The 19196-nt window shown below is 55.2% G+C and overlaps 1 protein-coding gene across 3 annotated transcripts in view; it reads right to left on the bottom strand.

Annotated features, from left to right (window-relative positions):
• Window positions 1-1247: 1247 nt before the first annotated feature.
• NPHP4 (nephrocystin 4) overlaps window positions 1248-19196 on the bottom strand; it is a 138029-nt gene continuing 120080 nt past the window's right edge. For 2 of the 3 annotated variants that reach the window (XM_023215199.2, XM_023215201.1), the window contains 12 exons: window positions 18515-18640; window positions 15671-15876; window positions 13451-13677; window positions 13049-13235; window positions 11938-12021; window positions 6180-6336; window positions 5479-5564; window positions 4808-4893; window positions 3535-3706; window positions 2771-2950; window positions 2311-2454; window positions 1248-1827 (listed from right to left, as the gene is read on the bottom strand). In XM_023215199.2, coding sequence (XP_023070967.1) covers window positions 1687-1827; window positions 2311-2454; window positions 2771-2950; window positions 3535-3706; window positions 4808-4893; window positions 5479-5564; window positions 6180-6336; window positions 11938-12021; window positions 13049-13235; window positions 13451-13677; window positions 15671-15876; window positions 18515-18640 — 1796 coding nt within the window. In that variant the 3' untranslated portion in view covers window positions 1248-1686. The remainder of the gene's footprint in view (window positions 1828-2310; window positions 2455-2770; window positions 2951-3534; window positions 3707-4807; window positions 4894-5478; window positions 5565-6179; window positions 6337-11937; window positions 12022-13048; window positions 13236-13450; window positions 13678-15670; window positions 15877-18514; window positions 18641-19196) is intronic. The other variant, XM_023215200.2, reaches the window with a different exon arrangement.

Genomic DNA, 19196 nt, shown 5'->3' with positions numbered 1-19196 from the left:
AGAGCCCAGCAGGCTGGGGTGGGGACCGTGTTACCGAAGCACCTCGAACAGGTGGGAGCCCTGGAGGCTTCGTCAGCTCTCTGCTGTTGCCTTGTGGGGCATCGTAGCAGCTGAAAGACCTGAGTCCTTGCTTTACAGACCAGACACGGGCAGGGAGCGCCGCAGGTCCCTCTGCTGTGCAAGGACCGGATGGACTTGGGGGATCCGCCTCTCCAGGAAAAGCAGCTGCTCTCTGGTCTTCACGGGGGAAAACCCACGACGAAGAGCAGGACCCTCAGAGCAGGCAGCGTCTCTCTGCAGGGGTGGGGGAGGCAGCCAGTTCTCAGACCACCTAGAAATGGAGGGGGCGGAGGTGAAAGTGCCCCACGCACCTCCCTGAGGAGGCACCATTAGGAGGCACCCGGGGCTGCGTGAGTGCCTTCTCAGAGCTCTGCCCGTCCAGCAGGATGTTCCCGTCTAGGGTTCACCAGCACCTCAGGTGCGGGAGCTGAGGCGAAGTCCAGGAGGCATCCTCAGCTTGGCCACAGTGGAGGAGATGAAGGCAGCTGGGAAAGCAGAGGCGGCGGCGCCCTCCCCAACAGCCTCAAAATCCCAACCTCCTCCTGCAGCTTCACGGCTGACGCAGGAGGGGAGGGATGTGGCCGGCGCCGAAAAAGGCAAACAAGCGGTTGCTACCTTCAGGGAGGGGCCCCCTTTATCCCACGTGTGCCCACATCTGTGGGGTGTGGAGACCTTTTAGGAACACAGAAGACCCTATTTCCTTAACCATGATCTTGAGAAGTCACCTGCCATGGTCACCCACGGCATCGACTGTCCCACGGAGGTCACCCTTCACTCCCACCCTGTCTGCCACGGATGTGGCTGTGGGACCAACGGCTCTAAGCACATCCCTTCCTGAGGCAGGGGGTCCCGCAATCAGAGTGCTGGGGTGGCTTCTGTAGCAGGAGGGGGCGCCCGGCCCAGGCCCTTGCACTGACCTGCAGTCCGCAGCCTGCAGCCCACCGCTCGGTGAGGCCCACCCTCCACTCCTCCGCCCCTTGTACTTCCACCCAACTGCTGCCGTCTCAGAGCCGGGGTCTCAGCCCCCACCCGGGGCAGGCTTGAGCAGCCTCTCCATGAGGACAGAGGGCATGGGCTGCCTGACTGGCTCCCAGCATGTCTCCTCAAGGAGAAACCAGGCTTGTGCTGTAGACAGGAAGCCTCTGACACTGCGCCAGCAGACAACACTCAAGAAAACTGCCAAGGGATGACATGTAAAAGTTTAGTATTTTGTTCAACAATTTAAAAAATAGACATAATACCAGCATAAAATATTGCATAGCAAATAATAGATTATGTTTGTACAAAATCCAGTAAGAAAAACATAATTTTATCATTTAGGATGATTCATAAAATACATTTTGAGCAACAGAGATAATGAGGGTCCCACGTGTGCAGACGGCAGCACCAGAGCGAGAGCCACCGCCATGCAGTTCACACTCACGGAACCCAGGCCTGCTGGGTGTCAGCAGCCGCTGAGCCGGACGCAGGTACTACAAAATGACCAGCGCGTGCTCTCTGCTTCCTCAGCCAAGTGGTGGGCCCTGAGGTCAAAGGCTGAGGAGAGGTGGGGAGGACGGCCTGCAGGGCAGGAGAGGCAGACAGGCCCCAGCCAGGCGCCCCAGGAAGGATGTCACCCTCAAGCCCTCACTGGTAGATGACCTTCACACAAAATGCCTCTTCGTTTTTGTCCTCATGGTCATTGATGTAGATCAGGATCTCCTCCTCCCCCACTCTCTGACTAGGCACAAACTGCAGGCCGATGGTGTGGGTCTCTCCACCTGCAACCTGGAAATAAGCATCCAAATCCCAGCATGCACCCCCGGGCCGTCCCACACTCTCACCAGCAACCTCTCTGCATGGTCATGTGTATTTCCAAGGGGAGCTGACAAGGCGGGGGAGCCCTGCAGGGTGCATCCAAGGTCTGCCTTTGACTTCAGCGCCCGGGACACGGATGGGAACCGGTGCTCCGCCAGAGTGACGCGTTACTCGGACTCGGAGCCACACTCATGTTCCAGACTGAGCTGTCTAACGTTACCATGAAAAGCCCTGGGCACATCACCCGTTCCCACGCTCAGGAGAAACTTAGCTAAATCTCCAGCTACTAAAGACACAACGGGCCCACCCCAGTATGGCAGGGCACCTGTCACCGCCCTGGGGTTTTTGGAAGACTGCTGGTGATTGGAGGAACTCACTCCCAAATGCAGCCTAACTGCCCTCCATTCAGGTTCCAGGGCTCCCCTGGGAATCCCACGCACAGCCCCGCCACACCTGGAAGGAGTCCTCCCTGAACCGCAGCAGCTCCGGGTGGTCGCTGTGCAGGTGGAACGTCCTCCGGGAGGGGTAGGGGTTGGTGTAGGTGATCCTCTTGTTGACACCCTTCCCTTCGCCCACAGCCAACGTGATCTCAAAGGCCTGTGGAGGGAGGGGACAGGGAGACACTGTGGTCACTCGCGGGTACAGCCACTGGCCCTTCCTCCAAGTATTCCCTGAGTCTACTGTGCACCGTGCATGGCCCCAGACACTGGAGACCCCCACAGAGATAAGACAGACGCTCTCTGGAGCTTCCACCCGGGAGACAGACAGCACAGGAGCAAACGCGCACACCCAGCTCTGCTGGGTCAGAACCCTGTATCCAGGTGGCCCGAGTCACAGGGCCAAAGTGGGGGTCCTGCAGTGCCCTGGTATTGAGCCCCCATCCCCTCAGCCTGTGCCTGCCACACATACAGACCTTGGAGATGAGCGGCTGGCGGCAGGAGAGGCACACGAGCCAGGAGGCCACCAGCTGGTGGCAATCCACGTCCACTAGGTTGAGGTGGACAAAGCGGCTGCCAGCCCTGAGGGGCCTCACACCAACATGCAGGTCCTGCACCCCACGAGGCGGCAACACGAAGACACCTTTGGGGTCCGTCTTCAAGAGCAAGAGAGGCGGGTCAGGGCAGAGCCTCTCACGGTGTGCAAGCAAGGGGCTCCCGGCCAATCAGCCAGGGGAGCCCAAGGTCATGGGTGGTTCAGGGGCAGTCAAATCTGAGGCCACAACCAACCCTGACATCACTGTGGCCGCAGCTCGGGTCTGCACCTGGCAAGTCCCTCCTCCCACATGGTGACTACTCCCTAAGCGCTGCCTCCACAGAGAGAGAACTGAAGCCATCCTGGGGCTTAAAACCCTGGCCAGCTGGTGGCACCAGGGGCTGCCCTCCCACCCCATCTAACTGTGGCTTCACTAACGCCAGGGCTCCTGTCACTCCTGTCACCGTTTACCTAGCAGGAATTCTGAACACTGGCCTTTGGGGTTGGTGTGTACGTCACTCGCCCCACAATGGCACATCTAACGAAAGGCGGCTGCCAGGAAGCCTCTGGTAACAGAGTATGAGCACTGGACGTGCTGGAAAAGCTGCCGTCAGGGCCACCCACTGTGCTCCAGCTGAATGCCCACTGCCCGTCTCCAGGCTGGGGTTGGACAGAGGCTCAGAACAGCCCCCGGAGAGGCCGTACCTTCAGCTCCTGGGGGTGCGAAGTGAAAGCTCTCACTTTCCTCGCTGTCTGCGTCCCCCGAAGGACAAGGGACAGGCGGGTCAGCTGGCCTGCGACGCAGGAGACATCCACGCGCTGCAGGGAGTGGAGGTAGACCTGCCACGTCTGTGTGGGTGTCGCCAGCCAGCGATCCCTGCAGTGGGACGGGAGCCATCTGCACTTGTCCCGGAAGACTCAGCACCAGCCCGCGAGAGGCCAACAAGGGCTGCCAGGAGTGTGGGCAGACAGAAGGCCACGCAGGGAAAGCCCCAGAGGACCAGGCCCCAGGAGGCAGAGCTGGCTCCGCCCCAGCTGCCCCCCTCCCACCCACAGCAGAGGCTCTCAGGGCACAGCAGGGCTGACCGATGGCCCCACTTGTCTGCACCCAGGATGCCACCTGGCACGAGGGTGCTAAGGAACCACATGTCAAACAAATGACAAGGCACGCTTTGGCCAAACACACATCCTGGACAAGTGTCCACCCCCAACAGGGTTCTGAGGCAAAGCCAAGGGCAGCGCCACTCAGGAGACAGGGTGGGGCTGGATGGTCATGCCGGGCTCCGGTCATGCCGGCCGGAGCAAGGAAGCCTCTGTTAGCATTTCAGGGCCAAGAGCCTGCTGCTTCACAGTAAAATGGGGCTGGGTGAGGCATCTCCATGGGCTCACGAGGAAGCCACTCTGAGACGTGGTCACGTGGCCCCTCACCCTCTGGTGGGCACTCAGTGCAGGTAAGCCCCTGACCTGTCCTCAGAAGCACTGCAGGAAATCTCCCAGCTCACAGCAGTTTGAAAGGATTCTCACAGGACTTGGGGATCCGACTTGGTGGGGGGAGGGACCGGGTCATTCAGCCTGGAGGAGAGGGACGGGCAATTCCAGCACAGTCCTCCCTCTCTGCAGACGGGACCACAGCTTCATCCACGCTGTTCGGCCCAGGGACTCAGCAAGAAAAAGGTAACAGGGGCTTCTGGGTGGCCCTTGGCACTATCTGGAGACAGAGGCTGACTCATGTCCTTCCTTGGTGGGCACAGGCTGCGTCCCAAGTCACTCAGGCTGCAGGTGCCCCTCCAGGATGCCTTCCCCAGGCCCCCGCTGGCCCTGGAACTCGCAGCAGAATCCCGCCTCACAAAGTGAAGGCCCAACAGCTCCCCCAAGTTTAGGAAGGGGCCAAGCCCACTTTCAATCCACCAGTAGCCCCAGGCCTGCCTCCTCCTCTCCTCTGCCACTGCCCCCGGGTCCCCGAAGCCTGTGCACTTACGAATAAATGATGACAAAGAAGTCTTTGATCTCCGGGCTCGGCCCACTAGCTACCTTCAGAAACACGTCCCGTGGCTCCCCCGGGCCCTGCCAACCAGATGTGCAGCAAATCAGGGCACACAGCCCACTGCCCAGCTCTGCCAACCCCAGCCTGGCCCCTAAATCCGTGTGACTAGTGCACGCAGAGAGTGAGGACCAGCCCCTCCCAGAACAAATCTGTTCACGTTCTATACCAGTCAGAATTCACTATTCAGTTCACTGTCAAAGACAAAATCATTAGCTTCCTGATTTTACAAGGATCTCAATAATTAGATTCTACAGGAGATTTTATCCAGTTTCCTAACTGGTCATAACACAATTATTGCCTTATCCTTTACACAATGGTAATTAATATGTGCCTTAATTACCATTCCCTTTATTCACTTTGCTTCATGCCTTTTTAAAATTTAAATTCAGATGATCAAGGAGCTGATCTACTAGTAGAAAAAAATAAAAACACGCTCATAAAGCTCTCATAAAGATGTCAAAATAGCCCTTTAGTACCTTGGAAAAGAAACCACTTAGCGGAAAACCTAAAACGAAGAGGCTCCCAGGAGACCCCGCAGGGAAGACGATGGGGGCGCAGACTCGCTGGGAAGGATCTGCCTGAGCCGGGGCCACAACACAACCTACCACATTCTGGGTCTCACAGATGACATTCGGGTCGCTGCAGCGAACGTGGACCGGGGGGTCCTCACCAAGCATTCCCACCGGAGCACCTGGAGCAGGGGAAATGTCAAAAAGAGTCCTCCACATTTCCGGCCTGTGTGGAGACGGCCCCACACGTTACATACTATAGGACAGGACAGGCTCATCACAGGTGCTCAGCAAGACACCTGCTGGGGAACCGGGTGCTGCCACCTTTCCCAGGACAGCATCCGAGCACTGTGTTCCCCGCGCGGACACCGCCCATCCAGCCCACTGCTGCTTTGCTGCAGCCACCTCCGCAGGGAATAATCGAGGGGCCACAAAAAGGAAAGCACAGCTCCCTAGAGCAGGGAAGCCGGCACTCTGCTGTAAGGGGCGCCAACCGGAAACGCGGGCCATCAGGTGAGGAGGCAGGTGTTCCTCCAGGCACACCTGGACCTGGGCCGCGGAGCTGGGATTTTTTAGAAGGGCGGACTCACCCAGCAAATGTGCACCTAGTCATCTCAGAGGTGGCAAGATGGACACCATCTCAAACCATAAAGGGAGAGAAAATTCCCCAGGCCCCACGTGCCGCTCTAACAGCACCAGGGCATGAAGCCATGAGGCCATCTGTCACCCTCAGGAGGTGCCTACTTTCAACAGGTGAGCCTGCAACATGTGGGCCGCAGGGTCAGTGCAGGACCTGCCTGGAAGCGTGTGCCAGGGCGGCAGGCGGATGGCCTTCTTCAGAAAGGAGAGCTCCGGGTGATAGAAGCGGAAGACCTGGTCCACCACGTGGGGCTGCAGCTCCACGGTCAGGCAGAGCACGGCGATGGGCTTGCCACCACTCGCTCGGAACAAGACCTGTGAGGAGGCCACGCTGAGCGTTGGGATGGGCACGAGACTCGTGAGCAGCTTCTCGTCCCTCCTTAGACAGCACAGGTATCTCCACTGTCACCACGACCCACTCACCCTCCACTGCCATGATGGGGGAAGGTCGGGCATCGTCAAAGGCAGGGAGTGAGTCTGCAGCAGCAGGTCCCTACCCAGAGGGGACCGCTAAGCAAGGTCTGGGCTGGCACCCAGCACAGGGCACCCAAGCAGCCACACTGCTGTTATTTCTCTCCAGTACGGCACACTTCTTAAACGCCAGTGGAGAAGGTCTGCAGTCCTAAAGTCAAAACTACTCCCGCCATGATTCCACCTCCCAACACCCTGCGTGCAGGTGAGCAAGTCAGGCCAGGAGGTCCTGGGGTGGGTGGTGGTGGGGCCAAGTTGGTGGCCAAACACGTCAGCACAAGCTCTTTGATTTCAGATGTCAAAAAGAGGCTGTGCCTATACCAAAGGGGTTAGAAATAGAAACTTCCCTGGTTTCAAAAGAGCTACTCATTAAAAACCATATTGTCTAAAGAGGTATTAATTTCGACAACTGATAAAAAGGCTGTATCTGTTTCAAGATATACACACACACACAGAGACATGTATTCACACACATGCATGCACTCACATGCACACATGCACCCACACATGCACATATATGCACGCACATATGCACACACGCATGCGCCCACATACATCCACCCACATATGCACCCACATGCACACACACATGCATGCACCCACATGTGCCCACATGCACACACGCATGCATGCACCCACCCATGCACATACATGCACACACATGCATGCACCCACACATGTGCCCACATGCACACACAATGCATGCACAAATGCACACATGCACACACACGTGCACACATGCACACACATCCACCCACACATGCATGCACCCACACATGTAGACACACATGAACACACACAGATGTATCCACATACATGCACGTACACATGCACACACCACCCACACGTGTGCACACACACATGCACACACCACCCACACATGCGTGCACACACACACATGCACACACTTCACACCTGCACACATCGAGAAGGAGACAGTGGGGCAGGTCAGGAATGAAAAGATCCTTCCAAATATATCTTGCTTAATAGTTTGATTTTTGATTTAAATGTTTTTAATTTTGAAAACTAAAATAAATAGAAGTGTCAATGTATTAAAAATAAACAAATCTAACCTTCTATCAAGTTGGTGCTGTAACTACCCAGAGAAGAATTCTTTAAGGAAATTTAAATCACAGGATACAAAGGACCTAAGGACAAATGCACCTTCAGACATCCTGCACTGACAGATAGTGTCTATCCCCGGTTGGTACTGATGTTTTGAAATATACACATACACAAAGATGGCCAGTGTGGCCAGTGGTATTGTAGCCAAACAGATTTGGCCAGTGTGGTCAGCAGATTGGTTAGATACAGAGGAAATTAGGCAAATAACTAAATATAGTGAACCAAATGGGAGCCAGGTTTCTCACGAGCAGAAATGGGAATTACAAACATGGAAAGAAGAAACCCGTGATGTTGAACTGGTGTTGGAAGAACTGCTGCAAATTCATAGTCTTCAGCACACTAGGAACAGTAGTCTATGCACATACACACACACACATATGCACACACACATCTATACATTGTATATGCATGATATGCACATATGTATATGTATCTGTATATACAGGCATACACCTCTTAGGTCTCTCTGCTGACAGGGACTAGCAGCAGTGACATCCCAGTAGCACTGAGTACATCTAGCACTCAAATCTTGGTTTCTAAATGTCATTCTCCAACCAAAAGAACCTTAGTTAAATGGCTGACATTCCTGAAATGCAAGCTGAGCCTGGGGCATCCTGCTGTGCTGGGCAGTAAGGAAAGACTCACAGGAGGACAGGGGCGAATCAACAGGACACAGGAGCCGGCCTGAAGGGGCTGCCTCCTTAGTCAGGGACAACATGGATATGAGCAACAAAATAAATAGTAACAAAATGAACAAAACAGAAATTCATTGTTCATAAGGATATAAAAAGTAAATACGTGAATGGGGCGAAGGCACAGCTCTACCTTACTTAAAATACCAGTAATCGACAGAGAAGGAATGATGGAATTGGAAAATCCACAGCAGGCAAGCATCCCATTAACTACCAACTCGGGGTGGTCATCAGTGCACACTGAGACCTAGTGCGTAAAAGTCTGATGAAGAAGAGGGTATTTGAATGGCCTCAGTATCTCCCAACAAGATACTTACTCATGACTTTCTGATTACTAGACACAAATATTTCTTTTTTTTTTTTTTGAGACAGAGTCTCGCTCTGTCACCCGGGCTGGAGTGCAGTGGCCGGATCTCAGCTCACTGCAAGCTCCGCCTCCTGGGTTTACGCCATTCTCCTGCCTCAGCCTCCCGTGTAGCTGGGACTATAGGTGCCCACCACCTCGCCCAGCTAGTTTTTTTTGTATTTTTTAGTAGAGACGGGGTTTCACCGTGTTAGCCAGGATGGTCTCGATCTCCTGACCTAGTGATCCGCCCGTCTCGGCCTCCCAAAGTGCTGGGATTACAGGCTTGAGCCACCACGCCCGGCCACAAATATTTCTTAATTGATATTACAGGAAAGAAGCAATGCAGATGCCATCTTAACTGAATGGAAACAGTAACACTGCCATTACCAGGACAAAGCAACATGGTGTCCCTCACAGTATGATGCTCGGAGAGGACACAGCAAATGTCTGTGGAGTCCCTGTCCCAAGTGCATCACCTGGGTCTAACCGAACCGAGGCCTAACCGAACCCAGGTCTAACCGAACCCGGGTCTAACCAAACCTGGGTCTAACCGAAACCGACACCAGACCAGCCCCACTGGGCACACCCTGCAGGATAACCGCCTATGCCCTTCAGAACAGCCACAGCCACGCCAGAGGGACTCCATGGGCAGCGGGCTGCGGGGGGCCGCTGGGTGGGCCGTCTATCAAGAACTGGGACATCTGCGAATGTGAACGGGGCCTGTGATGACAGAAGAGGAGTGTCTAATTTTCATGGCTCTGCCTTGGCTGTAGAGGACAGTGGCCTTATTTTCAAGACAACCCAGCTCGAAGTGTCATGGAGTAAAGGGCATTACCTGATAATTTATTTTCAAATTGTTCAAGAAAAATGCATAAACAGAGAATAGTGAGGTAAACATGGCAAAGGTCAGTGATTGGGAAGGCTGGGAAAACCCCATGTGGGGACTTCGCACTCTTCCTGTAACTTTTCCCTAAGTTCTACATTATTTCAAAATAACTACTTTTTATAATAACAAAAAAAAAAAGGAACAGGAGTTAACCTGAAAAGGATGGCAGTGGTCAGAGAGAGGGCAGTTCCAGCATCTAAGAGTGAAGCCTCCATGGGATGAGAAATACAAATATAAAGCCCAGGTGTCCATCACGAGACGCCACAAACACGGACTGTCTCTGGAGGGTGCTAGGACACAGCTCACTTATTTGAAAATTGATAAATAAAGGGAATGATTCTAACATTCATCCTCACTTTCAAGTACAAAAGTACAAAGTATATTTTAGGGTAACCAAACCACTGATGGGGAAAGTCCTTGTTTGTAGGAAAATCACAGAAGAATGGCAGGACTGCAATTTCACCTTGGACGGAACACGTGTGGGCCAGGAGCCTCAGCTGGATGCGAACGAGGGAGAAGCGGGTGACAGCAACAGGCCGTCAGCACCTGAGCACGATGACAGCCAGCATGGCCTCTGTGGGTGGCCTTCGTGGACGACGTGACCTGCCCACTGAGCAACTCCAGAGGCGGCACACTCCAGGCCAGCAGGTCCCAACCCAAACACACCAGCTATAGAAAAGCCCGTGCTTAGAGCCCCAGCAGACGATGCTGAGCTCCGTGTTGACAGGGGCAGCGATGACAGCATGCAGTCATGATAAAAAGAAAAGTCCTCATCGGTCCGAGATACACACTGCAGTAATTATGGGTAAACTAACACAATGCCTAGGATTTCCCTTCGAACTCCAAATTCATGTGAAGAGATCATATTTTTGACATAAAGATTATTTTAAGGTGAAAACACCTGAAATCTTTATCTGAACTTCCCTTATCTGACTAGTGCACAGCCTCCTGAAAATGCAGCTGCCATTAACCCCCCATGTGAAAGTGAAAGCATCCTGCAAATTCCAGGAAGGTCACAGACTGCCCGTGCCTACAGCACAAAGAGACAACAGAACGTCTCTGCCTTCCCATGGAGGCCCTGGCCCTCGCCCTCTTCATGCTACATTGGCACACAAACCTCGACCTCTGGGCATTTGGCAAGCTACTCACTTCCCAATGCTGTCACGGGCTCACGACGGTAAAGCCCATCTTTCCTCCCATCCCTCTGTCTATCGTCATCCACCTGCAGGCCTTGCCATTCAGACCTAAGCTAGCAGAGGAAAACCTTCCTCCCAAAAGTTCTGGCAACAGGATGTGATGGCTGGGACTTCCCACACGTGTAAGGAAAAGGTATTAACCTAGAGCACTCAATAAAGAACAGATGTATTCCTTAGATCAAGGCAAAGCTGTGGCTGCATTTAAATAAAATAAAGCAAGTTTACTTTTTTTTTTTTTTGAGACGGAGTCTCACTCTGTCGCCCAGGCTGGAGTGCAGTGGCCGGATCTCAGCTCACTGCAAGCTCCGCCTCCCGGGTTTACGCCATTCTCCTGCCTCAGCCTCCCGAGTAGCTGGGACTACAGGCGCCCGCCACCTTGCCCGGCTAGTTTTTTTTGTATTTTTTGGTAGAGACAGGGTTTCACCATGTTAGCCAGGATGGTCTCGATCTGCTGACCTCGTGATCCGCCCGCCTCGGCCTCCCAAATAAAGCAAGTTTTCACTGGTGATGGGGCCTGGTGGACACACAGGGCCAGGCTGCAACGACAGTGAGACCCGGGCCACAGGGACCCCACAGCCTCAGGCCGGGACTGCGCTGAACTCTGAATTCTGTCCTCCAGGCAAGGTGTAGGAAAGACCAAAGCTTTTCCATTTTGTTTTTCACTTCCCAACTACAAAAGGCATGTTTCTACCGAATAAAGAAAAACCTTCAGAAACTGCCATAAAGCAGCAGTGTCTCAAGCTCCTCCTGCAAATGTCTCAGCCAGCTGCTGAGAAGCAGGTGCCTTACTACACGGCCTTCACTTAGCAAGGGATATAACCAAGGTCTAAGTCTTATTTCCAGGAAGAACCACACCACATACTCACACACCAGGGAATGCTGTGTGTGAGGCTCACAGAGTGGCCACAGGCTGTGGCAGCCACCATGGGAACTGCGGCTTCACACCGGAGAGCCCTGGCTGTGAGAAGGCGGCCACCGAGGAGGCATTTCCCACCAGACACCAAGCAGGCTGTGCCAGCGCCCAGATGGAGCTGCCCTGCCCTGCGAGGACATGGAGAAGGCCATTCCCAGGCCCACACCACCCCTGCCCTGACCTGGCCCCAGCCCTCCCCTCCAGGAGGGGAGAGAAGGACACAAGGCTCAGGCCCTGGGAATACCCTGGAAGCCCCGAGATCAGTCTGTCCTCTGTTGGCCCTTTACCTTGGCGTGTTTAGTGGGCACTGCGCTGGACTTCCAAGGTGACATGGCGTCCGTGCCCTTCTCGTTGCTCAACCCAGGAGAGGCCTGCAGGAACCAATCAGCACAAGCAGTTCAGAGAGCGACACCACTAGGTGACCAGCACCTGCGCTCAGAGACACCACTGCCACCCAGCTGGGAGCCACCAGCCTCCTCTCACACTGACTCTCCGGGCAGCAACCATCACCAACCGGCCTCACTGTGCCAGAGAAGGCTGAGGCTGCCAGAAGCAAAGGAACAGCAGATCCCAGGTGGAAACCCAGCTCTGCCTGAAGCCAAAGGCCTGAGGTCCCATCTGCTGTCCTCACAGCCCGTCCCAAGAGCCAGCATGGAACCCTGTGAGTGAGCCTCTAGGGACATCTCAAGTCCACCTTAAGCAATGACCATCACCCTAGAGAGCTGACCCCAAAAGGTCAAAAGCTGAAACACACAGTCCATGCCCCCTGCCTGCCTCATACACCCAGGCATGACACACCTCCTGCAGGCACGCCTCACACACCACCCCTGCACACAACTGCATGCGCGCACACACACACAGACCCCCACACGACCACTCCTGCACGCGTGCCTCACATACACCCCGCATACATGCCTCCTGCACACACGCCTCACATATCCCCCCTGCACACATACCTCTTGCAAATACACCTGCTGCACCCATGCTCCCCGCACACATGCTCCCCGCACACATGCCAGCAAAGCTGCATCTTGCATAGAGCAGCCAGTGCTGCAGCCAGAAGGGACCAAACAACATTAACTGCAAAGAAGACGCTAGAAAATGTCAATCCATTAGATTCACTGGGCTTTAAGAAGCCCTAACAACCAACCCAGTAAAGAAAATTAGGAGGAGATGGTCCAGCCCGATATCCATCAGGCTGGAAAAGAGAAGCGGCTGGTTGCCACTCGCAGTGTACATGCCAGCGCTCTTATTGAGCAAAAAGGGGAGTGGATGGCAGCCCGAAGGCTAGTCCGTCTGCCACAGGCACTGGAGGGACACTGGTGGAGACTGGAAGCATTCTCAATTTCCCACTGTCGTCAGCCAAATGCAACTTCCTTGTGTGCCTGACACCCGCACCTGCACCATGGCCGGCGGCCCAGCAGAGAAGCTCTGGAACTTGAAGGGGATGTGGGCGGTCTCGTGGGGGCGCAGGTAGAGCTGGGGGGCCAGGCTGCTGCGCAGGTGGAACATGTCCTCCTCCACCGGCGTGTGCAGGCCAGCAGCACCCTTGAAGTCCCTCCACTCCTGACTGTCCACGATGACGCTGGGGAAGGCAGTGTCCAGGCGTCAGGACAGTTCTTCCCAGGAAGGCCCACGGGAGGCTGCATCCCACCCACCAGGAGCAGTGCTCAGAGGAGTGGGAGAGAGGAGCCGAATCATCTCGGCTCTCGGGCAGAATTCAAGCCAGCTCAGCAGGGGAGCCGGCTGCACCCGACACAGATCTGGGCTGGGGCAGGATGGGCGTTGCTGAGACCTCACCTGAGCTCAGGGTTGTCGATCTCCACGGTCACCGTGTGCTGTGTGTTGTGGGGGTTCTTAAGCACAAACTCGAAGAACTCGGCGACCCCCAGTGTGGCGTGGAGCGTGTGCTCCGTGGTGATGGCCAGGCTCAGCAGGCTGGCGATGCTCTCGGCCTTTGTGCGCTCCCGGTAGGCGGCGATGACCTGTAGGTCCCGTAAGTGCTGTGTGCGGACGCTCTGCTGGGCCTGCGGACAAGAGGACATGGGTGGACAGGGTCCCAGGCACACTCTCCTCCACGAGGGGCTATTGCTGGCCGCCCACCACCCGTGATCTCAGAACAGGACATTTCTCCACCAGCATCGCCGCCACCACCCGCTTCCTTGACCATGTAGTCTGGGTGGAACTGGCCAGCCCCACCCAGGCGTGGATCTCAGGCAATGCTGGACAGAGATCTGCTGCTGTGTCCCCGACATGGAGGTCCACACAGCACCCTTGCCTGCTCCTGAGAGACTCTTCACAGCCGCAAGCCTGGCCCCCCGCACAGTGGAGAATTAGGAACAGTGGTTTCAAACAAGAGAAAAGAATGGCCTCAAAACTATGGTGACAGGCCTCACCAGCCAGGTCCCCAACACAATGTCAGGAGCCCTGTCTGGGCCCAGAGTCCACAGGAGAGGACATGCCCCCGGCCTGCAGAGTCTTGGTCACACCGGGTCAGAGTCCGGGCAAGCAGCATGCTGCCTCAGCAAGGCTCAGCCACCCCCTTGCTCTGACGCCCCAGGGACTCGAGGGGCTTGGCCAGCGCACATGGGTTCTACAGGTTGGAGATTGGCTTGTTTTTCTTGTGGGCCTTACAAGAAAAAGTGAGGCCCTCTAGAGGCTGCCTTGCAAGATCTCAGGCCTGGAAGGGGCCACCCCCATGCCGGGGAGTCAGCCAGCCTAAGTTACTCCAAGAAGCCGCTGCGGCCGGGCGCGGGGAACCTTCTGTCTAACAGAGGAGGCTGAGGCGTCAGAGAGATGGACTGACTTGGATGCTTTCAGGATTTAACTCAAAAGGTGAGGACAAAATTTGATTTCTGACTCAAATGACTTTGGACACTCACTTTCCAACCTCCAAAGCTTTGGCTTTTCCTTTGCCAGGGGGATTGGAGCTGGGCCTTTCACACTTGGGGCCTCCATCAGAATTTATCAACAGAGCTTTTCAGGAGTTGAACCTCTGACAGGCTGTGCTGGACAACGGGGCCAGACATGAGTTAGGATGAGAAACAGGGCTAGGGCTGAGAGCGGCTCCTCACTTCCAAGCTCATGCTGACAGAGCTAAGGTTCTCCAGGCTGGGGGCCTCCAGAAGCCACAGCTTCAAGCCCTGCCAGCTGGGATGAGGGAGGAAGGGGGAGAGGGAGGTGGGGTGGGTGTTCTGAGGCCTGGGAGGAGGCCCCAGCCATGCCCTGGCCCTACCCCTGGCCTCCCTCTAGTCCTTCCCTCCTCCCTGACCACTGAGCCCACCTGTCCTGCAGGCTCAGCCCAGGCCTCCCCACCCCGTGTCCTCTCACCATGCCTGTTCCTCACCCCATCAGACTGAACTGAGCCTAGGTAGGGACCGAGGCGCCTGCATCCACCTTTGAGCACCAAGGCCTCACTGGCAGGGAGGCTGAGTGACGGCCCTGCTGAGTTTACCGTCAGGAGAAGTGACACCTCTGTTCAGACCCCAGCCTGCCTGCATGCAAAGGGGAGTCTCAGGAGACCTTTCTCGAGGCCCCTGTGGTTCCCGACTTCTATGCACCCAGGAGGTACAACCATTCTCACCTCCCATTTCTTAGTTGCAAAATATTAATAGTTCTATTTAGATTTTCAGCCAAAAAGGGGAATTTTTCTAGCCAGAATGGTTACACTGATAACCCAGGATATGTCAGCTGTTCACGGCTCTGGTCCCCAGACCCAGGGGAGCCTCAGACTCACAGGCAAAGCTTTCTTCAAATCCAGGCTCCGGCAGTCCTGCCCAAACCAATCAGTGTCAGAATCTCCAGGGCTGACGCCCAGGAAATGGCTTTTAGTAAAAGCTCTCCAGATAATTCTCACTTAAAGATTTCCCCCAGTGGCTGAAAAAGTCCGATTTCCTATATTCTGTCCCTAGGACTCGGGAGGAAGGTAAGAGAGAATCATGTGGGAGGCAGGGAGAGATGTGTACAGCGACTCGGTCTGCGTGGAGACCATGGGACAGTGACAGCTGAACAAACCCTCACCAACACGCTCGTCCCGCGCCGGCCCAACTCTCCCCGGGCCTCCTGCAGACGCACAGACTTCATCCGCTCCAGTTTACGCCTGCGGGTGGCATCCGACTCGCGGCCGATGTCCCGGGGCCCCGTGCCCTGCCGGGCATGGGTCAGCAGCATGGCGGCCAGCTCACTGTCCACGTCTGCCAGCTTCTGTGCTTGCACCACGTGTTTTCCTGAGAAAGGGTCAGACGGGGAGTCGGGTGGATGTGCAGTGTCTGCCTTCCAGGAGCAGACATGGGGGCAGGCCTCCCAGGACCACCTGTCCAGGGAGGGAGCTCAAGAGCGCGGCTCATGCTTTTTGTAGCTCTAATCTGCAGAGTTCTGAGATCCAGAAAAAGATGATAACTTTATACCCTGGTTTCCACAGCATTCCCTCCTTTCCTCAGCCTCCAAATTAAAAGCAGTTCTGACTGGTCCTTAGATCCAACGCTATCAACACACCACCGGGGGTTTTCCAGGGGAAGAAGGCCATGTTCTAGAAGCCCACGCTCTCGGGATCTTAAAGAGCCCACTAATGCCTTCACCCAGGGCTGCCGGCCTCAGTCCCTCGGATCAGGAATGGGGGTAAGGGGTTGTCCCCTTGGCAGGAGGTCTTCAGCTAGTAGGTGGTGAGGGATGAAGCTCAGAGCAGGCCTGGCCCCCAAGTTCCTGCTCTCAACTCCGCCCTGGTTGCCCCTGGACTGCCTGGCCCCCAGGACAGCCCGCCTCCTTTGGGGTGGCCCTACTCAAACCAGGGACATACAATGACTCATTTAGCAAACCAACAGAAGCTGAACAGGGTCAAGCACTGACAGGCAAAGGCTCAGCCACTACTGGCTGGGCCAGGCCCTTCCTTCTGACACAGAGTGACACAGAGCCGGAGCTTAGGGTGTCGGGTGGGACGGTGCTAGGTGACCATGTGGCCGTGCCACAGGCTGACACATGAGACTCCCAGACAATCGCTCAGCCCGGCACAGGCAGGGCAGCTGAGGGGCACCCCAGCTTAGGGCCTGGGTCCTTCCTCACTCTCTGGCACCAGCAGAAACCTCCCACAGGAAACCAACGCCAGCCTGAGCTCTCCCCGCCTGGTTCCACTTGTATGGGGCGTCGGCACCCCCTGCAGAAGCCTCCACACGGTGGGCAGCAATGTGACCCCCGACTCCTCACAAGAAAACAGGTGCCACTGTCAGGTCCCCCACCACCATTCAATTTTAAAGGCAGTGAACTGCTTTGCAGATGCCCCAAGTGGCTCTCGGGCATAGGCTCGGTCTGAGCTACCTGCAGCCACAGCCGTGAGTGGAGGGACCTGGGGCCTGGGCAGGTGGGGGTTTATCATGAGCTCAAGTTTTCACATTGCATCACCCCAACAAATACCTCTCGTGGTCCCAGTGAAACAAGAAATGAAGTTACAGAGTGACCATGAGACTGCACTTGGGGTGAGGCACGAAGCATTGAGAACCTTCTTAAAACTTCGTGCAACTTGCTAATTGCAGAACCTTGCCCCATGGGTGACCATGTGCTTTTAAGGAATACCTCCTATGCCGGTTCTGAGCAAAACAGTGTCTGGAGGATCACTGACCTCAGGGCCTCTGATCGTCTCAGCAAGTCCTGGGTTCCTGCTCCCTGACAGCTGAGCCCTTGACCTGCTGTGCCTGGAGGCAGGGTTTTATCAATAACCTCAGCCGGGCTCCTAGAGCTCAGGGACTTCTCTCTATGGAGCTGCTTCTCCATCATACTCTAGGTGGTCTGCAGGACCAGCTGAGGATGAAGGGCACTGACCCCAGGGCAGGGAATCCAGATTCTAAGCCAAGTTCACCCCTTAGCCATGGCACTGGCCAAGTCACTTGACCTCTCTTTGTCTCAGTTTCTTCAAAATTACAATGAGGAAGCTGGCCCAGAACACTCTACCCTGCCTGGATCATGAATCTCTCTGAGCCCCTCATGTCTGCTCCCAGGGAGAACGTACAAGTTTACCCAGAGTTCCTGGGAGCACTGCAGGATGGAACTCAAGGGCCCCTCCCACCTCTAACAAGCCACAGTTCCAAGGCCCAGCAACACACAAAAGCGCACGGCAGCTATGAATTCACACAAGATGATCTGCAACCTCTGGAAAAAATGCTCCTTAAAGAGCACTTCCCACTTGTAATTCAAATGACAAGTATTTTATATTCAGGTCTGTGAGGCCTTAAATTTTAAGGGGAGAGAAAAACTTCAGAGCCTCCCTGCTGTGAAACACATTTTCAGCTAACCCAGCTCTTTCTCTCTCAAAACGAGGTCTTTCCCAAGCTCCATAATTGGCTTCTCTCTTCTGTTCACAACATGGGGGACCTCAGCTTGTTTTGAAAATCAGTCTATGTTCACCCTGACCTTCTCTCCATTTCTCCTTCCCTTGTAGATGAGCAGCCAACCAGACACAAATGCCCCTGGCAGGGTTCCCACTTCTCCAAACAGCACAGTCGCCTGCAGAGCCCAGCCTAGAGCACCAGGGTGTGATCAATGTGGTGGCTCGGTGGGGCCTGCAGGTCCACAGGGACATCCAGCCAGGGCACCAAGCTGCACATGGACAGTGCGGTCTTGCCCTAGACGCAGAGGTGCGTTAAGAGCATCATGAATGGTGCACATGCACAGGCGCGCGCATGCACGCGCACACACACAGCTTTCCACCTCTCACACGCCACTCACGCCCACGTGCACATGGACAGCACAATGCCATCCTAGATGCAGAGGGGCACTGACAGCACCACGAATGGTGCACACGCACACACAGAGTCTTCCACCTCTCAGCCACCCCTCATGACCCACCCACACATGGACCCAACAGTGTCAACTCACGCCTCGAGCTTCCACTTGTGAGGAGGCTGCCTCCACAGAAGCGGCTGGCTCCATCATTTGAGATGACCCGAGATCTGGATGGTGGCAATGTGCTACAACCTCTCACTTTCTGTTCACACAGGTGACCTAAATGAAAAACAGCCCAACATAAGCCACTAACCCCAAATGAGAATCTGATGAAACAGATCAACCCACCACACAAGCAGTTCTGGCTTTCAAATGGCCCATCTACGCCCTGGCATGCTAAGGCCCCACCGCCTCTGTTTTGAATGTTTTGCAATTGAGAGACAGGTGGGAGCGCGTTCTGCTGTGAACTTTCAGCTGGGTCTTCATTCTCCTGCCGTGTCAGCAACAGCCTCCGTTTCCTGGTGATGAACGAAAGCGTGTGGCACTCACAGTTCGCTGCACATGGATTCTTACTTCTGGATCTCTGGGTCGTAAGGTGGGCTGCCTCACAAACTGTAACCTCGGCCTCTTGATGGCCACATTATTCAAGGAGAGTCCTGTGTACATTTACACATGCAAATATCTGACTCCACACACACCCAGCGTGAAAGAGCCCCCACAAACTGGAGCCTTCACCAGAGCTGTGTTCGTAACAGAAGCCTTTGGCTAGCAAGCAGTGTGGCCTCGGGACAAGCGTGTCTTGTGGCTGGCGGGTGTGGTGCCCTGCGAACTTGCA

This window comes from Piliocolobus tephrosceles, chromosome 1, assembly GCF_002776525.5.
Source record: "Piliocolobus tephrosceles isolate RC106 chromosome 1, ASM277652v3, whole genome shotgun sequence".
Lineage (NCBI taxonomy): Eukaryota > Metazoa > Chordata > Mammalia > Primates > Cercopithecidae > Piliocolobus > Piliocolobus tephrosceles.
Note: the sequence above shows the minus strand (reverse complement) of the source record. Positions and strands in the feature narration are given on the sequence as shown.